This window comes from Carcharhinus amblyrhynchos, unplaced genomic scaffold (genome assembly GCF_965287045.1).
Source record: "Carcharhinus amblyrhynchos unplaced genomic scaffold, sCarAmb.v2.hapA scaffold_377, whole genome shotgun sequence".
In the NCBI taxonomy this organism is placed as follows: domain Eukaryota; kingdom Metazoa; phylum Chordata; class Chondrichthyes; order Carcharhiniformes; family Carcharhinidae; genus Carcharhinus; species Carcharhinus amblyrhynchos.
This window is the reverse complement of record NW_027650117.1, coordinates 66079-80274: the sequence shown is the minus strand read 5'-3', so window position 1 is coordinate 80274 and position 14196 is coordinate 66079. Positions and strand designations below refer to the sequence as shown.

The 14196-nt window shown below is 47.6% G+C and overlaps 1 protein-coding gene across 1 annotated transcript in view; it reads left to right on the top strand.

The window, feature by feature from the left end:
- Nucleotides 1-631: 631 nt before the first annotated feature.
- The window catches only part of LOC145339277 (uncharacterized), a 65515-nt gene continuing 51950 nt past the window's right edge, over nucleotides 632-14196 (top strand). Inside the window, exon 1 of the mRNA XM_080183689.1 lies at nucleotides 632-757. Within this exon, the coding sequence (XP_080039815.1) occupies nucleotides 706-757 (52 nt within the window). The 5' untranslated portion in view covers nucleotides 632-705. The remainder of the gene's footprint in view (nucleotides 758-14196) is intronic.

Here is a 14196-nt window from a genome sequence, read left to right as displayed (position 1 = left end):
GAAATATTTAACCAGCATCACATGCCAGGACCCTGATAACAGCGCATTCCTGTCCAGCTCTCTCAGCCGTGTGTTTGCAGGAGAGAGCGCGATGGCTGAGAAGTTACTCATTATCTGAGTTATTAAAAGATATAAGGAGGGGTATTTAGAGTGGGCTGTGGGGGGCTTGTTTGGAGGGAGACAGGACTGATTTCCATGCACCTGTATGTGAGGAGACAGGAAAAGTAAATCGATTGCAGCATTTAAACCAGTTCTGAGATTTACTACTCTAAAGAAAGGAGTATTTATTCCCTTCGTAATTTATTAAGTGGCCACAGTTCTTGACCTTTTAACCCTTCTCTCCGAGGCAGGGCTGTGAGTGGCTGTTTGAATCTACCCAGTCCTGTTCCAGGATGAATTGAGTGCTGATTAGCTAACGTTCCAGTAATCCCCTCCCTCCTCCCCACCCTCCGATATTATCAGGAAGGCAGCTTATCCTTGCCGTCCGGATCAGTGCCTCTGGCTTGCGGTGGTGCAGTCGCACTCGCGCCGGGCTTCCTCCCTTCGTTTCCCAGCCCGTGGGAATATCACCTTTCCAACGACAGAGAGGAGGAAAAAAAAAAGCCACCGGGGTGTTCCTGACGGGCTGTTGGATTGTAGATGAGGGGAGACCTGGAATCTGGACCTGACTGCCAAGAGGGCTCCCTTCCCACAGCCTGCTGAGAAATGATGTTTGGAAGAAATAGCATCTTCGGAGTGGGAAATTCCTGGAAAAAAGGTAGGGGTTGGAAGCCATCCACGTTTCGTGTAACTGATCTGAGATCTGTCAGTTAAACTGGGCCACTCCCGTCTGCCTTTTAAACTTACTGTTTGGGTCAGAGCTGCTTTGATATCTTTCATCGAGGTCTGAGGTTATTTTCGTTAGAGAGAAGAAGGTTACAAGGTGGCCTAATTGAGGCAGACAAGATGAGCAGATAGGGTGGACAGTGAGAGCCTTTTTCCTCGGATGGTGATGGCTAACACGAGGGGACGTAGCTTTAAATTGAGGGGTGGTAATTATAGGACGGATGTCAGAGGTAGGTTCTTTACTCAGAGGGTAGTAAGGGTGTGGAATGCCCTGCCTGCAGCAGTTATGGACTCGCCAACTCTAAGGGCGTTCAAATGGTCATGGATAGGAATATGGATAACATTGGAATAGCTGAGGTTAGAGGGTCATTAGATTGGTTCCACTGGTCAGCACAATATTGAGGGCCGAATGGCCTAGACTGCGCTGGAATGTTCTATGTTCTAATCCCCTCTAACCTACACATCTCAGGACACTAAGGGGCAATTTCTTAGCACGGCCAATCAACCTAACCTGTATGTCTTTGGACTGTGGGGGGAAACCGAAGCAAACCCATGCAGACATGGGGAGAATGTGCAAACTCCACACAGTGACCCGACCCAAGAATCGAACCCAGGTCCCTGTGAAACAGCAGTGCTAACCGCTGTGCCACTCTTAAGAGCAAGATCCTGGCATGGATAGAGGATTGGCTGACTGGCAGAAGGCAGAGAGTGGGGGAGAAAGGGGGTCTTTCTCAGGATGGCAGCTAATGACTAGTGGTGTGCCTCAGGGGTCAGCGCTGGGACCACAACGTTTCGCAATATACATTAACGATTTGGAGGAAGGAACTAAGTTTGCGGATGATACAGAGATATGGATCAGGAATTGGCTATTTGGATCAGGAATTGGCTATTGGATCAGGAATTGGCTATCAGATAGGAGACAGAGGGTGGTGGTGGATGGTAAATATTCATCATGGAGTGCAGTTACGAGTGGTGTGCCTCAGGGATCTGTTTTGGGGCCACTGTTGTTTGTAATTTTTATTAATGATCTGGATGAGGGTATAGTTGGGTGGATTAGTAAATTTGCTGATGACACCAAAATTGGAGGTGTGGTAGATTGTGAGGAAGGGTGTCATAGTCTGCAGGGAGACTTAGATAGGTTGCAGAGCTGGGCCGAGAGGTGGCGGATGGAATTTAATGCGGAGAAGTGTGAGGTAATTCACTTTGGTAGGAGCAACAGATGTGTCGAGTATAGGGCTAACGGGAGGACTTTGAATAGTGTGGATGAACAGAGGGATCTAGGTGTGTGTGTACATAGATCCCTGAAAGTTGGGAATCAAGTAGATAAGGTTGTCAAGAAGGCGTACGGTGTCTTGGCGTTTATTGGTAGGGGGATTGAATTTAGGAGTCGCAGTGTAATGTTGCAACTGTACACTACTCTAGTGCGGCCGCACTTGGAGTACTGTGTGCAGTTCTGGTCCCCGCATTACAAGAAGGATGTGGAGGCGTTGGAGAGGGTGCAGAGGAGGTTTACTAGGATGTTGCCTGGTATGGAGGGGAGGTCCTATGAGGAGAGACTGAGGGATCTAGGGTTGTTTTCGTTGGAAAGAAGGCGGCTAAGAGGGGATCTTATTGAAACATATAAGATGATTAGAGGTTTAGATAGGGTGGACAGTGATAGCCTTTTTCCTCGGATGGAGAAAGCTAGCACGAGGGGGCATGGCTTTAAATTAAGGGGTGGTAGTTATAGGACGGATGTCAGGGGTAGGTTCTTTACCCAGCGGGTGGTGAGGGATTGGAATGCCCTGCCTGCTGCAGTTGTAAATGCGTCTAGTTTGGGGGCGTTTAAGAGATCTCTGGATAGGTTTATGGACGAAAAGGGATTGGTATAGGCTAGTGGGTCATTGTTTTGTAACTGGTCGGCGCAACATCGTGGGCCGAAGGGCCTGTTCTGCGCTGTAATGTTCTATGTTCTATGTAGAGGGACAGGCGATATTGAGGAAATGGGGGGGGCTGCAGAAGGATTTGGACAGGTTCGGAGAGTGGGTGAAGAAGTGACAGATGGAATAAGTGTGAGGTTCTCACTTTGGAAGGAAGAATGGAGGCATAGACTATTTTCTAAATGGAGAAATGTTTAGGAATTCAGAAACACAGAGGGAGTTGAGAGTCATTGTTCAAGATTCTCTTCAGGTTAATGTGCAGGTTCAATCGGCAGTTAGGAAGGTAATGTTGGCATTCATATCGAGAAGGTTAGAATACAAGAGCAGGGATGTACTTCTGAGGCTGTATAAGTCTCTGGTCAGACCCCATTTGGAGTATCGTGAGCAGTTTTGGGCCCTCTTATCTAAGGAAGGATGTGCCAGCCTTGGAAAGGGTCCACAGAGGAGGTTCACAAGAACGATCCCTGGAATGAAGAGCTTGTCGTATGAGGAACGGTTGAGGACTCTGGGTCTGTACTCATTGGAGTTTAGAAGGATGAGGGGGGATCTTATTGAAACTTACAGAATACTGCAAGGCCCTGGGGAGAGTGGACGGGGAGAGGATGGTTCCACTATTAGGAGAAACTAGAACCAGAGGGAACAACCTCAGGCTAAAGGGACGATCCTTTAAAACAGAGATGAGGAAGAATTTCTTCAGCCAGAGAATCTGTGGAACTCTTTGCCCCAGAAGGCTGTGGAGGGCAGTGTCTTGAAGATAGAGATAGATTCCTGTTTGATAAGGGGCTCTGGGGTTATGGGGAAAAGGCAGGAGAATGGGAATGAGAAAATTATCAGCCACGATTGAATGGCAGAGCAGACTCGATGGGCTGAGTGGCCTAATTCTGCTCCTATATTTTATGGTTAACGAAAGCAATAGAAGTCTTGATCAGACCCCACTTGGAGTACTGTGCTCAGATCTGGTCACCTCACTACAGGAAGGATGCGGAAGCTATTGAGAGGATGCAGAGGAGATTTACAAGGATGTTGCCTGGATTGGGAGGCATGCCTTATGAGGATAGGTTGAGGGAGCTGGGACTCTTCTCCCTGGAGAGACGAAGGTTGCGAGGCGACCTGATAGAGGTTTATAAGATGTTGAGAGGAATGGATAGGGTGGATTCTCGGAGGCTATTTCCCAGGGCTGAAATGGTCGCTACGAGAGGACACAGGTTTAAGGTGCTGGGGAGCAAGTACAGAGGAGATGTTAGGGGTAAGTTTTTCACTCAGAGGGTGGTGAGTGAGTGGAATCGGCTGCCGTCAGTGGTGGTAGAGGCAAATTCGATAGGATCTTTTAAGAGACTTCTGGATGAGTATATGGGACTTAATAGGATTGAGAGTTATAGATAAGCCTAGTAGGTAGGGATATCATCGGTGCAACTTGTGGGCCGAAGGGCCTGTTTGTGCTGTAGTTTTTCTTCTGAAGGGGAGTCAGAGATCTTCCTGCCCACCACAATGGGAACATTTTAGAGGCAGGAATAGCAGCAGCTCAACTCTCTATAGACCAGAGACTGGTAATCAGTTGAACTGGTCTATTCATTGAATCGCTACAGTGCAGAAGGAGGTTATTTGGCACATTGAGCCTACACTGACAATAATCCCACCCATGCCCTATCCCCTTAACTCCACTCACTTACCCTGACACTAAGGGGAAATTCAGAATGGCCAACCAACCTAAGCTGCTTCTCTTGGGGCTGTGGGAGGAAACTGGAGGATCTGAAGGAAACCCACACAGACACGGGGAGAATGTGCAGACTCCACACAGACAACGACCCAAATCTGGAACTGAACCGGGGCCCCTGGCACTGGGGAAGCAGTGCCAACCACTGTGCCAACATGCTGCCATTAACCACGATTGTACCCCTGTGTCAGCCTGGTCCTGCTGTGTGGGGACAGCTTCCCGGGGAAGAGTTGGGGGGGGAGGAGATCTTCTTTCCCAGAGGCTCAATTTCCCTCAGGTGACCCCCCCAAACAGCAACAGCTGCTCCCCCCCCATCCCTAACACCATTGCTGGTGGGTTTATCCTACCCAGCCTGGCTGGTCTCAGCATTCTCCTCAGTTCTATGAGGATCCCTCCGTACGGAGGTGCCCTCCTCCCCCTCCTCCTCCTCCTATCCTGGCAGACTCAGCTGGCACCGCCCTCACAGCCTTCTGATTGGGTAGGCAAGTGGGAGAGGCGGGCCAATATCCTTAATGGGATCCCAGCACACTCCTACATTTCGCTCAGCACTCGGATGTGATCCCAGTCTCTGGAACCACAGCGTTCCCGATATAATTCCAGTGAGTTTTATTCCCGTCTCACGCCTCTGCCCCTGAATCCACTGGTGTGTACGCGAAATGTGAATAAATTGAAATGATTAACATTTTTAGTTTATTTTAACATGATTAGTCAAGGAGCAGAGAATGGGAGTTTAATAAAGTAATGATTAAAAAAAGGGGGGTGCATGGTAGCACAGTGGGTTAGCACTGCTGCTTCACAGCTCCAGGGTCCTGGGTTCGATTCCCGGCTCGGGGTCGCTGTGTGTGTGGAGTTTGCACATTCTCCTCGTGTCTGCGTGGGTTTCCTCCCACAGTCCAAAGATGTGCGGGTTAGGTTGATTGGCCTTGCTAAGAAATTGCCCCTTGGTGTCCTGAGAAGCGTAGGTTAAAGGGATTAGTGGGTAAAATATGTGGGGGATAGGGATCGATGCAAACTCGATGGGCCGAATGGCCTCTTTCTGTATTGTAGGGATTCTAAGTTAAAGCTCACTAGATTCTAGGATGGAGTATAAAAGCAAACATTTAATGCTGCATTCAGGGAGAGCTCTAAATAACTCAAGTCAAACATTGTGTCGCCGTTTTTATGAATTCCTGGTGGTTCTATTCATAGTAAGAGGTCTGACAACACCAGGTTAAAGTCCAACCGATTTATTTGATAGGAAACTCACAAGCTTTCAAGGTTTGCCCCTTCCTCAGGTGAGCGGAGAGTTCTGTTATATGCTCTGTCTGAGGCCAGAACTCTCCATTCACCTGACAAAGGGACAGACCCCAAAAGCTTGTGAGTTTACTATCAAATAAATCGGTTGGACTTTAACCTGGTGTTGTCAGACTTCTTACTGTGTTTACCCCAGTCCAACGCCGGCATCTCCACATCACGATTCTATCCCTAGCACGCATCAGCAAGTGTAAAATCCTAGACCAAATATTATCTCTTGGAGTCGTTGATCAGAGAAGTTTCTCGGTCATTTCCAAACATAAAACCGTTTGGTGAATAGCAGAAAATGTCCGGTATTAAGCTAGCCTTTAGGCAGTCATAGCCATTCCTGATTAGATGACTTCACCTCGCACGCTCATGTAATCTGTGGCATTATCAATCTCCTACCAAATCGGTTTTCTACATTGTGTGAGCTTCAAATGTGTTTCTGTTGTAATTCCATTCATCTTTAATTGGAAGGTTTTCCGCAGTCCTGTTTTATAAAGGAAAAGATCCCTGAGATTTTTGACCCTGCCAATATTTGGTGGTCACACCCTCTGTGATGGCAGGTCATTTGTAACACTGGAGCCTTGCTGGTATAACCATCCTTTCTGTATCTGGGCTTAGATGGTTCACAGTAACCAAATCAGATTTGAGCCAGTTATCGTCCTCACCTGCTCTGACTCTCACCCTCGCTTTCAAACAGAAATAGTTAATTCATGGAGGAGGTAGGGGTTTTAAAATGTACACACTGTGCTGGATCTGCGGGTGTCAAGTTGAGCTGATATGGATTCCGAGCCCCAACAGAAGGACAGTTTCTGCTGGGAGTTACAGAATGATGAGGTGTGCTCCTGTGGAGAGAGTACAGTCTGTGATACTTTAACATCTTAACCAGCTGACCAACCGGCTACATTACAAGATAATGAAGGGGATGGATAGGGTAGAGGTAGAGAGATTCTTCCCGCTTAGAAAGGATAGCAGGACTAGAGGGCACAGCCTCAAGATAAGGGGGGGGGGCGCAGTTTAGATCAGAGTTGAGGAGGAACTTCTTCACTCAAAGGGTGGTGAATCTCTGGAATTCTCTGCCCGTTGAAGTGGTGGAGGCTACCTCACTGACTATATTGAAGTCACGGGTAGATAGGTTTCTGATAGACAGGGGAATTAAGGGGAGAAAGCGGGAAAGTGGAACTGATCCACTTCAGATCAGCCATGATCTTATTGAATGGCGGGGCAGGCTCGAAGGGCTAGATGGCCTACTCCTGCTCCTATTTCTTATGTTCTTACGTTCAAAGATAAATGCTTCTGATCGGGAACTACTTCCACGTAGTTCTAATTCCCTATTCTTGCCCCATGTTGAGAGATTATTAAATAAATACGCATTATATTTGAGTAAAGATCCATTTTTATAACGATTCTGCGCAAAGAATTGCTATCGGCACCCTGAGAAAATATTCAATTTCCTCATTACTCAGAACGTTCTTTGGGGCTAATTTTATTTCTGCTTCTTAAAGGAGAGCTTTGTGAGCAGAACCAGTTTAACAGGAATATACTTGACCCTGTTCTTAAGTGTGGCAAAATTCGATACGGTTTTTCATATGAAAGATCATCGGCAAAAAATGCACCGAATTGGAGGGAACGAGGTGGAAATGGGCTGTGAGGAAGGAGGCAGAACCGGAGGATTGCTCCCTGTGGGACAGGATATGATGGGTGCCTGTTTTTTGGGAGACGGCGCTCACTCTCAGCATTTAACCATGTAATTACTGCCTTGAAAGAGAGAAGACTTGATTTTTTTTATTGCTGGGGGAGCCCCACAGTGCAGGGGGCCCACACTCTCACCCTCTTCCTGCACAGCTCTCACAGTTCAGTGTGTTACGAAGGGCAGTGCCTCAGGAATCCGGTGCGTATCCTGGAACGCGAGCAGAGATGTCAGCCAGTGTTGAACATTGATTTAACATCCTGTCAGCTCGGACTTTGTTGTTCCTGTTCATTATCTCTCACACACACACACACACACACACACACCCCTGAATGTGCCCCCTCCCCCTATAAACACTGTTTCAACTGTGGCAGTTTAACAAGGGGAGGTGTTTTTAACTGTTTCAGTGTCGATCTTGTACTGGAGGATTTGGGAGAGATTGAGTCAGTTTGGGGTGGCGCTGGACATTTGGGAGGGGCTCTGTGTTCCTGGAGGGGTGGCTTTCTGCCCATCACTTTGGGGTGTCCATGGTTAGAATGTGGAACTGAGCCACGACAGATCAGCCATGATCTTATTGAATGGCGGGGCAGGCTCGAAGGGCTAGATGGCCTACTCCTGCTCCTATTTCTTATGTTAGGAAGGCTGCAGGGTCAGAGAGAGGGAGCAGGGCAGGAGAGAGTGCTTCCAGAAGGAAGAGGAGGCCTTTCCGCAAGAGGTGGAACCCTCCGAGGGTATTCGGAGAGCGTTACTCCGAACTCTGCCTCAGCGAGAACACAGTCGTAGAGATACTCAGGACGGGCTGAGTGACGAAATTTGCTGATGACACCAAGATGAGTGGAAAAGCAAATTGTGCGGAGGGTGTGGAAAGTCTGCAGAGGGATCTGGATAGGCTGAGCGAGTGGGCGAGGACCTGGCAGATGGAGTATAATGTTAGCAAGTGTGAGGTTATCCACTTTGGCAGGAATAATAGTAGGAGGGATTACTATTTAAAGGGCGAAAAGCTGCAGCAGGCGACAGTGCAGAGGGACCTGGGGGTCTTGTGCATGAGTCGCAAAAACCCAGTCAGCAGGTGATCAAGAAGGCGAATGGGATAGAACATAGAACATTACAGCACAGAACAGGCCCTTCGGCCCACGATGTTGCGCCGACCAGTTAAAAAGCAATGACCCTCTAACCTAAACCAATCCCTTTCCATCCATAAACCTATCCACGGATCTCTTAAACGCCCCCAAACTAGGGATGCTGGCCTTTATAGCGAAGGGGATAGAATATAAAAGCAGGGAGGTCTTGCTGCAACTGTACAGAGTACTGGTGAGGCCGCAGCTGGAGTACTGTGTGCAGTTTTGGTCGCCGTACTTACGCAAGGATATTTTGGCCTTGGAGGGAGTGCAGAGGAGGTTCACTAGGCTGATACCGGAGATGAGGGGGTTGGACTATGAAGAGAGACTAAATAGACTGGGTCTGTACTTGTTGGAGTTTAGAAGGATGAGGGGGGATCTTATAGAGACATAAAAGATAATGAAGGGGATGGATAGGGTAGAGGTAGAGAGATTCTTCCCGCTTAGAAAGGACAGCAGGACTAGAGGGCACAGCCTCAAGATAAGGGGGCGGCAGTTTAGATCGGAGTTGAGGAGGAACTTCTTCACTCAAAGGGTGGTGAATCTCTGGAATTCTCTGCCCGTTGAAGTGGTGGAGGCTGCCTCGCTAAATATTTTTAAGAAGCGGGTAGATAGGTTTCTGTTAGGCAGGGGAATTAAGGGAGAAAGCGGGAAAGTGGAACTGATCCACTTCAGATCAGCCATGATCTTATTGAATGGCGGGGCAGGCTCGAAGGGCTAGATGGCCTACTCCTGCTCCTATTTCTTATGTTCTTAAACAGGCCTTTTGGCCCAACTCCTCCATACCAACCAGGTTTCCTCAACTGAACTTGCCTGCATTTGGCTCTTATTCCCTTTAAACCTTTTCTAGCCATGTATCTGTCCAAATGCTTTGTAAATGTTGTGACTGTACCCACCTTCTCTGGCAGCTCATTCCATACACTCACCACTCTCCGTGAGGAAAAGGTAGTCCCTCAGGTCCCTTTTAAACCTTTCCCCTCCCACCTTAAGCCAGGATTCCTCTAGTTTTGGACTCCCCTACCCTGAGAAAAAGACCTTGGCTAATTCACCTTATCAGCACCCCTCACGATTTTATAAACCTCTGACATCACCCCTCATCCTCCTACAGTCCAGGGAAAGGATTCCCAGCTTATCCAAACTTCAATCGAATCACCCATAACCACCTAAATTCCAGGGAATGTGACTCTTCTTTGTAGAATCTTGCTTTGTAATTTTGAGTCCAAGTACAATTCTGGTAAATCTTCAGTGCTTTCCCTTCAAGGTGAATATATCGTCTCCAACGTGTGCTTCCCAGTAACTCCAGGTCTGGTCTCCAAAATCGAGGTGTCCAGATCACCAACAACCTGTCCCAGTCCCTCCATGCTGATCCTACCAATGCCTCCACTTTCTCAGGAGACTAAGGAAATTTGGCATGTCCGCTACGACTCTCTCCAACTTTCACAGATGCCCCATAGAAAGCATTCTTTCTGGTTGTATCACAGCTTGGTCTGGGCTCCTGCTCTGCCCAAGACCGCAAGGAACTACGAAATGTCGTGAATGTATCCCAATCCATCACGCAAACATGGGATTTAATGGGATTGAGGGTTATAGCTAGGCCTAGGAGGTAGGGATAGGATGGATGTGGAACAGATAGGATATGGAATGGAATAGTTTGGGTTAGAGGGTCATTAGATTGGTTCCACTGATCGGCGCAACATCGAGGGCCAGAGGGCCTGAGCTGCGCTGTAGTGTTCTATATGATCGGCGCAACTTGTGGGCCGAATGGCCTGTTTGTGCTGTAGCGTTCTATGTTCTATATTCCAACCGCTCCTTATCATTCAAACTTTCCATTTCCTGGTAACATCCTTGTAAATCTTGTTGCATCCTTGCCAGTTTAGTAGGAACCTTCCTCAAACAGGGTGACCAGAATTGTAAAAAGTACTCGAAATGTCTGTGGAGGTTTCACGAGGGGAAGGTGCCACATTCCCATAGCGAGGCCTGCACAGGACAGCACCGTAAGGATGACCGTGGCATCGATTTTTACCCCAGTAGGTTTTTGGAACATTATTCAGTTCACCTTTTAGCGCCCTACCTGGGAGATTGGGGAGGTCCTCTGAACCAGGAGTGGCCCACAAACAAGGAGGATAAAGCCAATTTCTCCAATCCTTGACTTAATCATGGATGAGTAATAGAACATAGAACATTACAGCGCAGAACAGGCCCTTCGGCCCACGATGTTGCGCCGACCAGTTAAAAAACAATGACCCTCTAACCTAAACCAATCCCTTTCCGTCCATAATGGACCTCCCAGCCTGAATATGCAAAGGATTATACAAATTATTGCAAGGAGCATAGAATAGAAAAGTAGGGAGGTTTTACTGCAGCTGTTCGGGGCCTTGGTGAGATCATATCTAGAATTCTGTGCGCAGTTTTGGTCCCCTTATTTGAAAAGAGATATAATTATGTTAGAAGCAGTTCGGAGAAGGTTAACTGGACGGATATCCGGGTTAGAATCCAGGTGGGTTGAAGCTGGAGGAATGTTTCTCCTCGTGGGATTAACTGGAACTTGGGGACACAGTTTAAAAATAAGGAGTCTCCTCTCATAGAGGGATTTTAGTCTGTGGAACTCTTTTCCTCAGTGGACAGTGAGGAAGGTTTTCAAAGCTTGCAGAGGGATTTGGACCAACTAGAAAAATGGACTGAAAGATGGCAAATTGGAATTTAACACAGACAAGTGTGAGGTATTACACTTTGGAAGGACAAACCAAAGTACAGGGCAAATGGTAGGACTCTGAAGAGTGCAGTTGAACAGAGGGATCTGGGAATACAGGTACATAATTCCCTAAAAGTGGCATCACAGTTGGATAGGGTCATAGAGTGCTTTTGGTACATTGGTCTTTATAAATCGGAGTATCGAGTATAAAAGTTGGAGTGTTATGGTGAGGTTATATAAGGCATTGGTGAGGCTGAATTTAGAGTATTGTGTACAGTTTTGGTCACCTAGTTACAGGAAGGATGTAAATAAGGTTGAAAGAGTGCAGAGAAGGTTCACAAGGATGTTGCTGGGACTTGAGAAGCTGAGTTACAGAGAGAGATTGAATAGGTTAGGATTTTATTCCCTGGAGAATGAGGGGAGATTTGATAGAGGTGCATAAGATGAGATGGGTAAAGATAGAGTGAATGCAAGCAGGCTTTTTCCACTGAGGCTAGAGGAGAAAAAAACCAGAGGGCATGGGTTAAGGGTGAAAGGAGAAAAGTTTAAAGGGAATATTAGGGGGGATTCTTCACACAGAGAGTGGTGGGAGTGTGGAATGAGCTGCTGGATAAATGCGGGGGTCACTTCTAACATTTAAGGAAAACTTGTACGGGTTCATGGATGAGAGGGGTGTGGAGGGATATGGTCCAAGTGCAGGTCAGTGGGACGAGGCAAAAAATGGTTCGGCACAGGGGCCAAAAGGCCCGTTTCTGAGCTGTAATGTTTTATGGTTCTATGAAGGAGGAACAGTTTTTACATATTTTTATGGCACAGTTAGATAGATTCTTGCTTTGATAAAAGTGGAGTTGAGTCCACAATCAGATCAGCCATGATCTTATTGAATGACAGAGCAGGCTCGAGGAGCTAGATGGCCTAATTTGTCTGGACGTTAGTGAATCGATTGATGGCCATCGATTAGATTCCAATTCTAAGTTTGACTAATTGAATATAAATTCCACTGTGATGGGATTTGAACTCGCGGGTGGAATCTTATAGCCGCTCCCACCAGTGAGAACTTCCGGTGCTATCGGGATCGACGGATTTCCGAATGGATCGCCGTGCTTTCCAATCCTGCCCCCACCATGACGGGATAGTAAAATCCCAGCCCGCATCTCATTACCCTGGACCACAACACTGAGCCAGCACCTCCCCTCCGAGTGTGTATACTTTTGGGTGAATCAAATCAACAAATTTAGGGATTAAAAACACTCCATTTCCCATTGGGGGCACTGGACGTTTCGATGGTGCCACCCTTACAGTGTGTATTGTAAAGATTGTTTGAGTTGGAGTCTGAATCATAGAACCCTACAGGGCAGAAAGAGGCCATTCAGCCCATCAAGTCTGCACCAAACACATAAGAACATAAGAAATAGGAGCAAGAGTAGGCCATCTAGCCCTTCGAGCCTGCCCCACCATTCAATAAGATCATGGCTGATCTGTCATGGCTCAGTTCCACTTTCTCCCCATAACCCTTAATTCCCCTTGTCTATCAAAGACCTATCTACCCGTGACTTAAATATATTGAGCGAGGTAGCCTCCACCACTTCAACGGGCAGAGAATTCCAGAGATTCACCACCCTTTGAGTGAAGAAGTTCCTCCTCAACTCCGTTCTAAACCGCCCCCCCTTTATCTTGAGGCTGTGCCCCCTAGTCCTACTATCCTTTCTGAGCGGGAAGAGTCTCTCCACCTCTATCCTATCCATCCCATTCATCATCTTATACGTCTCAATGAGATCTCCCCTCATTCTTCTAAACTCTAACGAATACAAGCCTAGTTTATTCAGCCTCTCCTCATAGCTCAACCCCCTCAACTCCGGAGCTCAACCCCCTCAATAAGAAATAGGAGCAGGAGTCGGCCATCTAGCCCTTTGAGCCTGCCCCGCCATTCAATAAGATCATGGCTGATCTGTCGTGGATCAGTTCCACTTTCTCCCCATAACCCTTAATTCCCTTGTCTATCAGAAACCTATCTACCCGTGACTTAAATATATTTAGTGAGGTAGCCTCCACCACTTCAACGGGCAGAGAATTCCAGAGATTCACCACCCTTTGAGTGAAGAAGTTCCTCCTCAACTCCGTTCTAAACCGCCCCCCTCTTATCTTGAGGCTGTGCCCTCTAGTCCTGCTATCCTTTCTAAGCGGGAAGAATCTCTCTACCTCTACCCTATCTATCCCCTTCATTATCTTATACGTCTCTATAAGATCCCCCCTCATCCTTCTAAACTCCAACGAGTACAGACCCAGTCTATTTAGTCTGTCTTCATAAGCTAACACAATCCCACCCAGGCCCTATCCCCATATATTTTACCCACTAACCCCTCTAACCTACGCACCCCTGGACACTTTCTTAGCACGGCCAATCAACCTAACCTGCACGTCTTTGGACCGTGGGAGGAAACCGGAGCACCCGGAGGAAACCCACGCAGACACGAGGAGAATGTGCAAACTCCACACAGACAGTGACCCCGAGCCGGGAATCGAACCCAGGACCCTGGAGCTGTGAAGCAGCAGTGCTAACCCCACTGTGCTACCATGCCGCCCAAACTAATAACCTGAATATATCAAAGATGCCACCACCACCCCCCCAACTCCCCAAGTCAGTCAGCATCTGTGGAGAGAACTGAGAAGGTGTGAACCATTTGTCAAAACAGTGTTGTTAAATTGTTCAAACCTTAAGCATCAACTAATCCACCCTCCCCGCAGGTACAGACTGATCAACCAATTGTAAAATTCAAGAACATTCGAACAAATCAGTTGCGTCTCGGAGGTGTTATAGATGGGGGGGGGGGGGGGGGGGGGGGGCTGTGGGGGTGGTCAGCACCTCCGTCAAGTCTGAGCTGATGCAAAGGATTCCTCAGATAATTGGTGACGAGTGAAGGAACGATACTCAGAAACATTCCTGATCCTTCCAGTCTTAG